Here is a 15,998-nt window from a genome sequence, read left to right on the forward strand (position 1 = left end):
CCGTCTCTTTTATCTCTACAATCTTTCTACTCAACTTTTCCAACTTTTTCTTCCGTATCAGTTTTGTTTATCCTCGTCAGCCTTCTACCTCCTTTGGTTTCCTGTCTCTGCTGGCAGCGACTCATGCTTTCCTTCATATACTTCCTCTTCCACTGGATCAATGAATCCGTGTCAGTGTTTATCTTCTCTCGTCCACCCTTTCTTTCTAACCCATCTATATCTTTCCATCTGCCATGGTTGCTCCTCCCATTCTCATATCCTCTTTTCACTCAGATGTCGTACCCTCAACTTCCTCATCTCGTTTGTCTGAAGGCCAGACTGGTCACAGTGGGCTGGATTTGCAGATGCTGGATGGGTTCCTCTTACTCTGTAGTATATAACAATGCCAATGTTTTTGAAGATACATTGTAATGAGTTGTTTCTTAGCTTTTAGGCCTATTTTACCTTAATGTATCATATTGATAAAAAAAAGACAGTTTCATTAGTTATAATATATAAATTTGAGATGGCGATTATTATTTTGCCTGCAGTTTGAATTGTCTCACAAATGATAGATTACTGTTGTTACAGTTGGAAGAAGCCGCTCAGAATAGCCAGCTGCTGTCAGACTGAGTTAGGAAATACAAAAAGAGTAATTAAGAGACTTACCAACACAAAAGGCCAACAAATGTATATTTTGAGGAGATATGCTTGAGACCCCCGTTGTGCTCCTTTCATCAGACGTCACATTCGCGCACGTCTTCGTGACGCTAAGCGTCAGCCGCGGACGTTGCAGCAAATATGACTGCAAGGATGTGAATGAACTTTTCTGAATATGTGGAGTGACGGTTGAATGAAAGACGGGACGGGCTTTATGGTGTCACCGTGCACACACACACACACACACATGCACACAGCACTTTAAAATGTTAACAAATGCTGATGGAAGGACTCACGCTGTTACATTGATTACACTGATCGCGTATGAATTGCTTTGGTTGCTGGGGCATAATGTCATTACGCCGGGACTGTATGGATCACAGCAATGTACGAGAGGGAATTAATGATCAAGAAAGCAATGTTGTTAGCTGACTGGGCTTCATAAAATACCACTTGATGGATGTTTACGCCATGTTAGCAACATATGCTTCTTTTTTTTTTTTTTTTTTTACTCCGTAAATCCAATTTCAAACTCAGGTTATTCTCCTTTGGTCTCGACTACAGTGAATGAAATTTTTGGCCATTGAGACCTTGTGTGACTCGCTCTTCTCCTGTTTCTCAGTATTGTAAAGACGTGTATGGGCGCGTCGCTTTTGCACCCACCAGGACCGCGTTTCTCTGGCACACGGTAACGTAAGGCTGTTGGGCATCTTCTGCGGCAGCGATTGGCAGACTTGGTTGCGTAACTTTCCGTCACCAGCTGTGAAAGCAGATTTTAAGCAGAATCGAGTAACGGTACAGATAATTTCTACCATCTGTTTTGGCGTGTTAACTCAAGGTGATTTATTTCTATAGCTTGTTGAATGATAATTGAATGTCTCAGAAGGGATTATAGGATCTGTGCAGCCATGCATAACATGAAATCAAGATTTAGAGAAGGGGAAGAACTACACTGCATTGTTGTGCAAGGTTGCATCTGAATGCCAATTACAGATGAATTAACAGCCTTTTCACTTCTTTTTCATTTGAATACCGACTGCCATGATGGCTTTTTTTCTCCCCCTCAACAGTGACCATTTTTCCACTTTTGTGATCAAAGCTCATGGCTGTTTTTTATTTTTTTAAACTTTTTTTTATACATTCTAATCAACATTTAGCCTTCTTTCTGTGGACTTCCATCCAGTAACTTGGAGTTCCTCTTTACTTTTTAGCGAAGGAGCAGGGGCCGTGGTAGTAGGTCTCAAAGCTTAAGTGACTCTTCCTCTCAGTGTATGGATAGACCCCCAGACCAGGACAAAAAGGTAAGACAGTCCTCAGATCTCGCCCTCTCTATGCCTCCCACCCACGACTGTGACTCCACCAGAAACATACACTGTTACATGCTCACACTGTGGAGGGATAGGACATTTACTTTCAAAGCCAACTTGGGCGGTATGTTTTCAGGTCGGTCAGTGGTTCTCTATCTTGTATGTTGAGACTTAATCAGAAGCTGAGAAAAAAGTCTTCCCTGTGGTGTAGAACATCCCTTTTAAGTCAGTTGATTTTTATCAGAAAAAGATTGCACTTTTGCACAGAGGGAGTTTTTTTTTTTTAAATAGATGGATTTGCTTAAAAAGAAACTACAAAAAGTTGATTATGTAGTTTTTAGTCATTTCTTCCCTGGAGAAAAATCGATGTGATAGATATTCCTTATTTTGCAGCATGGTAATGTGACAGTTTAAAAACAAAAATTTCCTCCTATTTCAGAATAGATTAGTGTGCACTAAGCCTCGAATTTGATGTCTAGATGAGTGCTGATGATGTATTTTATAGACCCAGCAGCTGCTGTTGTATTTGGACTGACTTCTAGCTGCTAGTATGTCCACAGCCCGCCAGTTATTGCTACCTTAAATGAATGCTACGTTAGTGTGACTTAATATGTCATGCCTGTTAGTTGAACATGTAATCACAGGCTGTGTGAAATCTGAATTTGCAAGACGTGTCAAATGATCTGTTCCACTTCTTGGTTTTGTTCACTGTGCCCTTGTCACAGCACAGGACGACTCAGATGAAAATTTCCTGGTTTGCCGGCAGTGAAATGAAACCTGCGATTCTTTTACTAAACATTTGCAAGCTTGTATCAGGGTTTAAAAGGTAGGTGGACATATTTGGATAGTCCAGTATGAGGTAGTAAAGTAAACATATGACTGCCCCTTTACAGTTGAGCTGCTTAAAGAAAGCAAACACTCTGATTGATTCTCCCAACCAACTCTCCAACATCATGCCCTGTTTGTACGGCACTTTGACAATGCATCCATCCTTCCTCCTTGGTAATACCCAGGAAGAGTGTAAATGACCCAGATAGTGACATATGAGAATATCAGCTCATTGTTGGCTGTTAGCATCATCCGATTTGGCACATTGACACATTTCAAACACGTGGCCTTTTAAAAGCAGACGTTTTACATGCATATGTGCAACTGTTTTAGCCAGTGATCTGTAGCAAGATGGCTGAGCTGAGGCTGTCTCTGTTGTTCAGTCAAACGGCATCACCATAGAAATCACTATCTGCCTACCTCAGTCATGTTAAACATAGTGCTCTTGCACAGTCCGCACTTACGTTGCAGCTCTGTAAAATAGGACAGAATTTCATCATGTCCTCAAGTTTTGGGGATTTTTTATTTTTATTTTTTGCATTTATAGCAGAGTTTAAAGTGCCACCATAATCACTCCCACACATAAAGGCGATGAGCTTTAAAATGCTTAAGTTCCAATGAGACTTATCAACCTTTCTAAGCCTGCCTATGCAGACAGCAGAAATATATATTTTGTAAGTCATATTATGCCAAAACACCTTTTTATATATAGCTCCCTTTCCAGTTATAATTCATTGTTTTTGTTAGAAAAACACAAAATAAGACCTATATCGTGCTCACTTCTATTTAGCGAAATTCAGAATGAGTGTGAATGATTTAATTTCTTCTGGGTCATCGTGCCTGACGGCTCCCGAGTGAGTTTTTGTATGTGTGTATATCTCAATTTATACTTGTACTAGTCACCGTAGATTGTGTTAATGCTGCCTCATAAGCACTAAAGTACCCCCTCCTCTTCATCCCCATTCCCCAGTAAGCGATAAGGGAGTTTGTTTGCCTCTCCTCACATGCATTTGTTATGTAGTTGGAAGCTTCAGATGTATACCCACGTCATGTAAGAGCCTGCAGTAGGGTCTTAAAGATCCCCCACACTGGCTGCTTTGAAAAGGCCCGCAGGAAACGCACATATCCATACATACACACAATGGCTGAGCAGAAATCCTGCAGGAAACTGCACAGGGGAATTCTTGCCAGAGCAGGGCGGATTATTTTCTCCTTTACTTCCTGTTCCTCCCTTTCTACTAGTCTTCCCCTGCTTTTCCTTCTCTGTCTGCACCCCTCCACACATGCCCCCTCGTCCTCCTAAGGCCATTAAGTTGAAATGAGAAGCATTTAGAATATGAGTTGTTGCACATAATGCTCTGTCTTTCTGCTAAAAGTAATTTGTTTTCAAGTGACGTGTTAGAACGAAATAAGATTAGACCGGATTGTTTGTTAATAGATGTTACAGCAAAGAGAAGCACCATAAGCTTATATGCATAAAAAGGCCGGATTCATTTGATTTGATTAACACCTGCTAGGAGCCAAATGTGAGTTGACTTTCCTTTTCTTTTAATTCTGTCTGCCACACTGGTGGGAACATTTCCACCACGTTTACCGTTATTTGGCTTTCCACAAAGACTCGCCTCAACTCAGCCTCTGATTGGCTCAGACCTTATCATTCATGTTTATCCCTAATCACCTAACTGACAAACTAACTGTAACACTAACTAAGCAGCAAATGCTGCAGCCAATCAGAGGCTACGTGGAGATGGTTGTCTGTGGGCCATGCAAAGCAGAGGGTCATTATGGTAAAGAGTCAACTATCTGAACAGGGTTGAATTTTGCTCTTCTTTAAGTTTGTGTTGATTAGAGACCTTATTTCCTCAATACGATGTTTAAAATTGGATGTGTGACAGAGATGAGCAAAGTATCTGCCACTCGCCTTGGTTGTTGGATAAAGACATTCATTTCAGACACTGGATACATTAAACCAAGTATTTAATTTGAATAAAACTATTTGAGTTTTAATTTTTCAATAATTTGATAACCAGAATTCGAAGATTTTCTCCCGTTCCAGGCTCTCAAATCAGAGGATTTGTTTCTTTATTCTGCTTTTACTTGATTATTTCTTGAATGCTGTTGTATTTGAAACAAATAATATGAAGACATCGTCTCGGGGCCTTTAAAGTTATCCATGGAGCATTAAGTTAATGCATTCTGTCCTTCAGTAGACATAATACCTTCACCGCAGGACAAATGGCAGAACATTGGTACTGAAAATGATATTTGGCTCCCTAAATTGTTTATATTTAGTTTTTATGTTTAGCTTTAGTCCACATACAGAAGCACAGATGCATATGTGTGCTAAGAGAGTAAAGAAATGTTTCTGCAGAGAGATATTCACAATAGTTTAAATCCTTAGAAGTAGGTTTCCCTCGTCCTTCCTCAGATGGACCGAAAGGATTTCAGCCCACTATTGAACTGCTCTTTGTGAGGGATTTGGATAAATAGATGGTGTTGTCATTGTCTGCCACCACTCATATTTACCCCACACAGTCTCAAAGACCACATGGACAAGTCAAATGATCAGACCTGGGATGACCAGCAAGAGAAAGGGAGGAGAGAGCACCCTGAAAGGCTTTGTCTCTGCCCGTATAATCAATTGACCTGATTGATAAGACTGTGTCAGACTTATATTGTCTGTGTGTGTTTTGTTTCCCACGCCCAGTCCAGTTGGTTCTCTGAGTGTGTGTGTGTGTGTGTGTGTGTGTGTGTGTGTGTGTGTGTGTGTGTGTGTGTGTGTGTGTGTTATCCGACCCTCTCCGCTCAGCTTCAGTCCATCAACACCTACCTCTGGAATGTTAATGAAAAACAACAAGAGAAACCCGAAGACTTCACCTCTGTGTCTGTCACTCTCCCTCTCGGTTATCTGAACTTCTTTTTGTTTCAGTGAAGGCTTTAGGTTCATCCGTTTTTTTCTTTGTAAAAATCGAAGGTGCGCCTCCGTTCGGATTTTTTTTTTTTTGGAGATTCAGAAAAATAATTGCAGTTGTTTAGTAGTTCTGAACAACAGCATGTAATTGAACAAAAAGCTTAATATCCGCCTTTTTTTTTTCTCTCTTTCCTCCAAACCTGTAAAGGCATAATTGCAGTAGCGCTATATAATTATTGGCTTTTGAGTAAGATGGGAAAGTGTTTAATAGGTCTTCAGTTCCTTGTTATGTGGCTTTGTGAGTCCCAGCTCCAGTTGGCATTGATAGGCAGCCATACTTGGGTACGCATTCTAATTTTCAGTGAGGGTTCGGGCTGCAAGAGAAGACAAAACCCTCTTTTTCTTTGCTGACTGCAAAGTCTTGAGGCTGTGGTCTGGCAGCCCACTCTCAGCACCCCTGTGTAGCTCTTAGCTCAGGGGTTCAGTCAGAAGTTAATAAATGCACATAATTATCTCAGAACATCATATCATGATGATCAAAAAACAATTGTTGTCTAACACAGAAGAAGATGCAGGGAATATAGGTGAACTGTCCTGCAGGCTAACTGAGCAAATGGTAGTTACTGTGAATATGTGGGTAAAGCCACTTCTACTTGCAATGGGAAAGGATTTAATAGACTTGTTTTGGCAGGTGAATCTGCTTAAAATTGGTGTAAAAATGGTTTCACCACAGATAACTGCTGTTGTGTATCTTAAGATTGGATGCATCACCAGAATTAGACCTGCATACATAACTCTTAACTCCAGCATGGTAGCATTGACAGAAGCCAGTGTGCAGAGAGGACACAGCGGTGCTGCTTTCACCTGATTTGGCTGTTGGTGTCTGTTAACTGCCACTCATAGAGGAAGTCTGGCTAAACTGTCGCAAGCCTCCATGCTATCAGTCCTCAACAATACCCCAAGGGGGAAAAGGAGGGAGGGGCCTTTTTCTTTTTTTGGCGTTTCGTAGCTGTCATGACACTGAACATCACAAGCATGTCGAGTCTCATGTAGTCTTTCGAGATCATTGCATATTTTCACCACCAATTTCCGAGCGTGTGAGACTGCAAGTGTGCATTTAAAGAGCGAGCGCACCTGCCTGCTCGCCACACATATGTAGGGAGGTGTCAGAGTGCGGGGCGTACATGTGAGGTGTAAATGCGCTGGCACCCATTCACCACCTCGGGTGAGAGAGAGGAGGGTGGCTGTGTGTGTGTGTGTGTGTGTGTGTAAGATGGCGAGGGTGTAAATTGAGCTTTGATGGTCCTAGTGGAGCGATATGATTGGATGAAATGACAAGACCCTGAGTGCTTCAGCACAGGGCACTTAGATGCACTCTTCTCTATACAGCAGAATGCTAAATTCCTGTTTTCCCTGCCCCTTTCTCTCTTCCATTACTCTCTTTGTTTTTGTGGACCTACAGGCTTTAATCTCAGAGTGAGCCTTTGAAATGCAGCGTTCCCTCTTTCTTTCTTCTCCTCAATCAAATAGACACATACTCTTTTCTGTGCTTGTAGTCCGATAACTCAGACCATAGTTTCTTTTGATTTTGACATCTTTGTGGTTGTTATCTTCCCCACAATACTTGAGCACATGGTTCCTGAATGTCTTCATGTTCAGCTTTTCTTCTTGTCATGTTCAATATCTCTCCAGTACGTCCGTTAGTTTTTACTCCTCTCCTCCGTTCACTCATGTTAAAACGGCTTCGTTCATCTGTTTTTCGTTGTTTTTTTTGTTTTTTATTTACTCTGCATGTTCAGAAACACAAGGAGCGGGACAGGCACAAACCAAAACACAAGAAAACCTCACTGGACATGTCGCCCTCGCTCATCCTTCCAAACATCATGGTCCCAGACAAGGTGAGGGTGCTATACAGCATTAGTGGCAAGTTGAGGGTTTCTTTCTTTTTTTCCTTTAACAGTGATACACCTTTGATGATTTTCTGTATCCCTCTTACATCCCGTCCTCCCTCTGACCTTCCTCCCTTTTTTTTTCGCCATCTCACCCAAACTGCTGGTGTTTTGATAATTTTCCTCCCTCGTTCCGGTGCATCCCGTGGTCCCTGTACTCCCATTGCTTTTAATCTTCACTTATTTTCGTTGTCATCCCTCCCTTCTCACATTCCCACCCCAGAGCTACAACAGCGGCAACCCAGGGGGAGGCGTCACCGCTCTTCCGGCATCCTTGCAGAAGAGATTGGACGACAACACCGCCCGTTTCACCACTGCCAACTTTCAGGAAGTTTCATCTGCTCACCCTGGCAGCGGTTCCAAGGAAGCCTTGGCTGCAGACACGGCCAAGGCTGCTACTGAGGTGAAAAACAAGAAGAACAGCGGTGGGGGTCATGCTGTGGGACAGAGGGGCGGCCGCAAGTCTCTCACCTCCTCAGGGAAACCCCTTTCCTCCGCCGTGGTCACCATGGCAACCTCCTCTACATCTGCCTCTGCTTCCACGGGGCCTTTCCATCAAGGTGAATTGATGGCAGCACATGGGCCTGTATGTTAATTCTTCCCACCTCTGGGAATTAAACCTGCAGTTAGAGAAATGGAAATGCAGTGAAAAGTCACCCCTGTTACCACTGTGCCCATCCAAAACTGCAAGTACAGCAATGTGATTAAGACAAAAAAGCTTGGGATTCATGTGTTATGTGGATGTATACAGAAGTGCAGTGTCATTGACGGGATTTTTGCTCAAGCACCAGACTTTTGTGTGCGTAGCTGTGATAACGCTGTTTTGTCTCGACTGGCCTCTGGCTCCTGTAATCTGGGGCCCTGTCTGGGAAACAGACAAACACAGGCAGAGACAACATGCAGGGAGGTCGAGGTCTGAAGGGAGACAGTGTTCACATTGAACTCTTGTGTCTTGTGACATTGAAACTCTGAAACCCCTGTTTGGTTAGACACTTTCTGTGATACATTGGACTAGATGATAAGAAGCTGAAGGACTGACTATTCAGTAGATTGAGCGCAAGGGAAGATAAAATGTCTATTTTAGTTATTTTGTATCTCCCGAAAGAGTATTGTGGAAGGTTTCACGGCTTTAATATCTGTTTACTCATTGTGATTTCTCTCCTCTTCTCATTATCACCCCCTTTTGCCTCCTCGCCTCTGTGCTTGTTCCTTTTTAACTTCACCTGTCTGTCCTCACTCTTTGTCATTGTTTCCATTTTCCATCTTGTCTTTTCTTCCAGGCCTGCTGTTGACCAGTGCCAGCAAGACGCCCTCTGTCCCTTCCTCTTCAGACTTCTTAAGTTTCTCAGAGTCATCGTTGCGTCCTGGTGGTGGAACTACTTTCTCCTCGCCGCCATCTTTCAGCAGCTGCCTTGTAAAACCAAGCTCAGAGGGTGGAGCTTCAGAAGGAACTGCAACTCTCTTTGGTTCTCTTATGTCTGCTACTGCAGCTTCTGCAGGTACCGCATTTATTTTATTGCCTCTAACTTATTTTTTTCATCTCATTAAACTAATGGTTTATTTTATGAATTCAATTCGGCTCTGCTCTTCATCATTTTAGTGGGTGGAAAGCTGTATGACAATTCCCACAGTCACACAGTGAGTGAGACAACAGGACTTGTTGGGTCCACTGGCTACAAACGGCCTCAGCCCTCCAGCTCAGGACTGGGGATTGGGGGAGCAGCTGCTGTAGGAGCGGAAGACGGGATGAAGAAGAAAAAAAAGGGCAACTGGCGAAACAGATTTGGACCTTGCTTTACCACAGATGTGAAGCCCTCTGAGCCAGCTCCATCCCTGACTCTCCCCACTTCATCCACAGCCAGCACCTCCTCCTCCACTGCGGCCTCCTCCTCCTCGTCTTCATCCTCTGCGCTCTCAGGCCGGCCGGGCTTAGTCTCCAGCAGTGGATTAGGAGTGGGAATGGGAGGAGGAGGAGAAAGGGGGCTGGGGGTCATGGGCGTCGGTGGTGGGATTCAAAAGTCCCCGTCACTCCTCAGGAATGGAAGTCTGCAGAGCAACAGCAGCTCCACGACCACTGGCTCAGGTGAGGAGGACGCAGAAACATAGAACATAGCAATGCTTCACAAATCGCTAGTGTTTGGGAAAATACTTTGGCAGTTAATGAGGAACTGAGCTGAATCATTTCCAGAATTGTCAGTTAGGACCAGTAAGAGCTCATCGTGCTCAGTTTCATTACACTGATCACGAGGCAAGTTGTTCACGTGTGGCTTTGTGGTTGCAGTCACTGTTCTTCAGATCCTGTTTCTTAGTTTCTCAGTGCCAGAGGTGTGCCAGTGGCAGATCAACTCATCCGCACCCCCCCCCCCACCCCCACCCCCCACCCCTGTGTACTTTAACAAATGACACCGATGCACATCGAAGGCGCTCCAGTCCCAGCTTGAGAGTCACATGTGAAAAGATCTAGTCATAGTGTGGGTCTTATTCACACAGGTGGATGGGGTCTGTGTGTTTTTTCATTGTGTTCAGTTGCTTGGCAACTGTCTTAATGATTTGGAGTTCCCTTACACTTATGGAAGTGGCTCTGTACAGTTCACACTTTTCACATCTCCCCTTCCTTCCTGAATCGTCACCTTTTTGCCGCTCCCCTTCGGCTTTCAGCTGCTCTCGCACCTGCATTCTGCTCATCTGCTGACACCTTATGCAGCTGGAGATAGTATATTTGCATCAAAACGAATGCATATGCAGTGCGTTTATAAACATGATGTGTACATGCTCGTTGTAATGTAAGAAGATACTGCAGATGAGCCTCCTCTCCACTGGTTGTTGGTATGACCCGAGGTCCTAGTGAGTCTTCATCTGTTATGTAGTCTGTTTATAATGACCCCCTGTTCCAAAATCATAATTCATTTTCAGCAACGCTTTCGTTTTCAAGTGTTACATGACCCTTGCTTTTAACCCCCAATAGCAATAAAATGATAGTAGACAGTACCACTTAGCACTGATGGATTTGATTGGAGCATCCACTGAAGGCCAAAAATCAGCTGAAATGATGTTGGTTTTCCTCAAAGCACTATAGTTGATAAGGTGAAGACGTGTTCAAAGGTTGCTACGTAAGCTTTAATCGTAAATTTATTGCAATTTTAAAAGAATGTGTAAGAAGGCGCCACATGATTTACGTAACATTCGTAGTTTAATTGGCAAAGTAGTCTTTGTTTGCATGTGAGGGTTTGTGCTGTTGTATAATAGATTTATTGCCATTAGCCTATATTTTCTTGCATTCGTATCACTTTTGTTTTATATGTTTCTGAGACTAATTTCATTACAGTATACACCATCGTAGTCAAAGAAGTTGGGGTGGGGGGGCTGAATATGATCATTTGCAAATCATTAAAAGCGTATATTTAATTTAAAATGGCACAAGTAAGATTTATAGTAAAGTTGAATATGGGAAAATGATGTTGTTTTTTTTGGGAAATATGTGTTCATGTTGGATTTGATGTCAGCAGCGTGACAAAAATAAGTTAAACCTCACTTTTCTTTAAGAAAACTGAGGAGACCATTTGCTTTGATTTCCTTTTTAGCCTCCGAAAGTAAATTTTTTCTAAATTTCTTCCTCTTTTTTCCCCCCTTTTTTTTTTTTTTTTTACACGGTCAGGTTTATACTAGCATCTGTGAATGTGGCAACAAATTGTTGCCTTACGATGGTTCTCAGAAGGCCTCTCCAAACACATATGGGACTTTTTTTTAACCAAATAGTGTCTGAGCATTTCCTGGATGTTCTTTTTTTATATACAAATCCGATAGTGTTATTGAATAACCTGAAAAGTTGTGCGATTCCGCTTTTTTTTCCTGGTGTCAAATTTCAAAATAACACTAAAAAAAGAAGACAAAGACATTCGATATTTGCTATGTTGTTTTTGATGAAATAGAGGGTTTAAATAACTTGTAAGTTACTGCATTTAGCTTTTAATCAACATTGTCACAGCATGTAAAGCTTTTTTTAAAACGGAGGAGCGTTAAAGCTCATCACTTATTGCATAATGCGTCGTAATTACAGACTTAAAAATGTCTGTTAGTATTCATCTTCTGTAGTGCTTTCAACTGTATGTTTAGCTGACAGTTTGGAATTTAGAAGTATTTGTCAGGAGTTAGTGGGTCAGATAGGAGAAGTGAGTGTGTTTTTAATTAAAAAATGTTGGTTGAGGGTCATTTTGTTTGTGAATATACGTCCACCTCGGGTTTTTTTCTGCTTCTCCTGCAGCAGTGGAGCTGTTTTAGACCACAGCTGTTGGAAAAAAGACTGGGGCAAATAGTGGCGGTAATGTACAGTCACGCATCATATATATGTGTGCTTTTGTGTGGGACACAAAGATAATCATGTGTTCTTCTTCCTACTGTAAACATTTAGCCAGGGGTTAATGAGAGGCAGTAATGGGGAAGATCCTGGCATTTATCTCTCCCCTCTATCCTTTCTGCTGACTCCACTGAGCTGATGGATGGATTGCTTTCCTGATAGATATGTTGTTGGTGGATGGGGAGAAGCAGGGGGTTAGATTTTGGTTAGGTTAATGTTTGATGGCCATGGGGTCACTGATGGGACGGACGAGCACGGTTTGGTATGGGGGAGGAAAGATGTTGGGTGGAGGTGGATTTATTCAGGGCAGCTGGTGTTAAAGAGTTTGAAAGATGAGAACGCAAACAAGAAGAGGAAGATGCTTTTTGCGGTGCATTTGTCTATTTATTAGCTAATTCATGTGATCACATATTTAACTGTGTGACTTAATCCCAGTAAATCTACTCATAATTATCAGCAGCTTGGACTCGTGTTGCTTATGCAAAGCACATGTGAGGGGAGGTTGTAAAAATAAGCTGGATGTTCTGTAAACAGGATTTACTTTGAATATCGAATCAAACACTAAGCTGAGAATATAAGACCTGTGTTTCTCCTTTATGCACTTAGTCGTTTTGCAGAGTTTGCAGATTTTCCGTGGTCAGTAAACTATATGACCGCTGAAGAAGAGGTGGAACAATAGAAATATTTTGACCCCCAAAATAAATCAAATAAATAAAAAGCCCCCCTTTTTTTTTTTTGTTCTGTTAATGTGAAACTTTTTGTTTGTTTTTTTTGAGGCGGCAGTGCAGTGGGTCAAGCCCCCAAATACGTCAGGGAGACAGAAGGTCCATCCAAAACAAAGAATGTTGAAAGTTTGGTTGGAAATAAAGGCGCGCGCACACACACACACACACACACACACACACACACACACACACACAGAGTATACATAACACCTCCAACAAAACAGCTCATTAGAAAGTTTAACTCTTTCATGTACATTTAAAAAAATGCACAACATATACGTGAAATAAGGAATGTTTTACTTTCAATTTACAGTAACGTTTGTTTTTTTTCCCTCATTTAAAAGCTTCTTTTTTTTTTGAGGGGCTGCAATTCTTATATTTCTGTCCTACACTGATGTTGAGTGTGTAACTGACAGGACTTTATCAGTCTATTGCAAAACCACAAACAGTACGGCAGCTGACACACACACACACTTATAGTGCCCCCCCCCCCCACATTTTGGCTCTAAATTCTCTTCTGTTTATCTTAAGTGGTAGAAAATTCTCCCGAATAACAAAAGTCTTTGTGCTGTCGGTGTTTGTTTCCACACTCTTTTTGGAACCACGATTACACGACTGTCCTCTGTTGTGGCAAAGTTTGAGCTGCAAAGTATTCAGCATCATCCTGCTACCTTAAAAAGAAAAAAGAAAGAAAGAAATTGTCTTCTTCAGTACATTTTGCAGCAAGTTTGCTGTCAAAACACTTATTTGATTAGTGAACGGAGGATTGTGATACAGTGCCTTTGTTTTGTTTTAGATTGGACCGAACCTTCCCTAAATAGACATCTTAGATTCCTTCTTAGGATAATACCAGCTTGAGCCAATAAAGTTGGATATTTTTTAAGCTTACAGGCATATCGAGCAGGAAGGGAAAAGGAAGAGGGTTTGGTAATGGAGGCTGTTGTGCTTCAGGGGCTTAACAGTATTGATCATACAAATAGGTTATAGGTTTTACAAGCTCAGGCTTGTGTGTTAGAGGTGTGTGTGTGTGTGTTTGCTAATGGTCTTTTTTTTTTGTTCTTCTTCTGTTATTGTAGAGTAATGAAAGACAAACATTTTAGATTTTGTAAAGTGCCCATCTGAGGATTTTTAAATTGATGCAAAGACAAACAGACTTCACTCGTTAGATAGCAGTCCTTCACCATGAAAAACAACCCTGTTGTCATTCAAACTTACTCACATCCTTCAGTTAATTTGATTCTTTAACGTAAAAGCATGTAATCCTCCCCAACACCCCCCCCCCCCCCCCCATTTGCAACAAGCAGGTTTTTACCTTCACACTTCAAAATAAATGAGGATGGTGTGATAAAACCTTAAATGTTACAAACAATGCTAACATTTTCATAATTACGGCGTTAATATTTTTTTATTAAATCGTAATTTTCTGCTAAAACAAACAAAAACATTCTGATAATTTCTTGCTGTTTCGTCATCAGCAAAAAAAAAAAAAAAAAGTGAATACTGGAGTAACCTGTTATACGGTAATTAACATTCGTTCTGCTGTGTTTTCCAATGGAATTTAAATCCTGTAATATGTCTTTTTTTCCCCCTCCAGTATATTCCAAGCCCTACATATTTTTTTCAATCATCCCTTTGTGTGTAACCCATTTAATCTAAAGAATTTGCTAAACTCTCGATAAATTGTTGGTTTGGCTTCTCATCCAGCTGCTGAAAACCTTGCAGGATCACTTGCCCCCCCTGAGCCTCAGCAGCCCCGCTTTGGGTATCAATTTTTCTGGTGCATATTGCAAAGCGTTATAAATAGTATGTCGACCCATGTAGTGTTCGTATCTATTGCCCTCTCCCTCCCTCCACCCCTCCCCTCCTGGCACAAAGATCTCTTGTTCCCCCAGTGAATGCGTGCTGCCCTGGGCCATTCAGGCTTTTGTGGGGCTGAGGGGCCCTCCCCCCCTTTTCCTCTGCTGGGGTCAAAGGGGGGCAGGGGCAGGGCTTATCCCTAGTTAGTGGGCGAGCACAGGGGTGTGTGAGGGGAGGAAGGAAAGATGGAAGTGGGAGAGGGCAGATATAAGAGAATGGCGCTTTATGTGTATGTAGGTAAATTTAAATAACCTTTTTTTTTTTTCATCATTTTTCATCATTTATACAAACGCTAGTGAGTCTATCGGATCCTCCTTTAATCTTTGTTCAACAGTCATGCCTCTAAACCGCCATTTGCCTGTTAGCGTTTCTCACATGATCGGTATTTCTGTGCATTGTGGGGTAATATTTTTGACTGTTTTTTTTTTTAAAAGATGCCACACAGTTCCAGTGTGCTTAAACACGTCATGCAAGGCTGGAGTGGTGCAGCTCACGTTTTACAAAGAATGTATGTGCCAAACAGCAGGGCTCATGAACATTTTACAGCCGCATCAGTGACTCTGATGCAGACTCTGTGACTTGTCGTAGCTTGGAAAAGCACAGGTGTTCCTAATAACTTTAATGACGGCTACACTCTGTTCTGTTTTCAATCATCATAAAAGCCCTCGAGGAGTCAACGGTCGCGCCTGATTTTTTTAATTTTTTTTCTAAAAAAATGATGGGTGTCACATTTTCTGCTGTCATAAGAGGCTGAAATTAATGCCATTAATGTTCATCTCTCCACAGGTGTCTTCTCTGTTGCCGATGGGTCATCATCCGGGGCGGGAGCCGTCGCCATGGGCGGAGCGAGCTCGGAGTTGTCACAGCAACAGCAGCCCACGCCTTCTCTAGCCCCGCCCTCTCCATTCACCGCCACCGCACCGCTGAGCAGCACAGCCTCCGCACACGTGAGTCGTAACACGCAACATGCGCTGGAAACTCTGAGCGCCCCTCCTCGCTCTCGCACGCATGAAGAAACACACGACACCCACAGCGACGCACACAATCCACCTCTCTCTCTCTCTCTCTCTTTTTTTCTTTTCTTTTTTTTTTTTTTTGTTTCATGAAAGCAAACATATACACACTTCTGTCTTCATTCAGCAGCCTCTGAGTCTGTCAGCTCGCCCACATTTCCCACATCTTTGAGCTCAAGTGCAGAGAAATTGCGGGAACACAAATAAACCAAAGCACACTAATTAAACATCTTCCGCACCAGATCTCTCAGCACCATTATTAATCCACCACACATTAATTATCTGTGGATCGCGTGTGCGCTGACCTTGCATGGAGTGTGTTTTCTGTAGCTGATGGTTGGGTGTGCACCTTTAGAGGGTCGTCCTGGTTTATTGAAAACACAATAATGAATCTTTGTTTTGTTATGTAAACACT

General features: G+C 42.2%; 1 protein-coding gene across 3 annotated transcripts in view; it reads left to right on the forward strand.

Moving 5' to 3' along the window:
- Positions 1-15,998, forward strand: part of mllt10 (MLLT10 histone lysine methyltransferase DOT1L cofactor) — a 36,703-nt gene that overhangs the window by 9,827 nt on the left and 10,878 nt on the right. For 2 of the 3 annotated variants that reach the window (XM_072378073.1, XM_072378074.1), the window contains exons 7-12: positions 1,851-1,940; positions 7,485-7,583; positions 7,858-8,194; positions 8,915-9,133; positions 9,235-9,717; positions 15,357-15,517. In XM_072378073.1, the coding sequence (XP_072234174.1) occupies positions 1,851-1,940; positions 7,485-7,583; positions 7,858-8,194; positions 8,915-9,133; positions 9,235-9,717; positions 15,357-15,517 (1,389 nt within the window). The remainder of the gene's footprint in view (positions 1-1,850; positions 1,941-7,484; positions 7,584-7,857; positions 8,195-8,914; positions 9,134-9,234; positions 9,718-15,356; positions 15,518-15,998) is intronic. The other variant, XM_072378075.1, reaches the window with a different exon arrangement.

This window comes from Leuresthes tenuis, unplaced genomic scaffold, assembly GCF_036924035.1.
Source record: "Leuresthes tenuis unplaced genomic scaffold, fLeuTen1.0.hap1 SCAF_24, whole genome shotgun sequence".
In the NCBI taxonomy this organism is placed as follows: domain Eukaryota; kingdom Metazoa; phylum Chordata; class Actinopteri; order Atheriniformes; family Atherinopsidae; genus Leuresthes; species Leuresthes tenuis.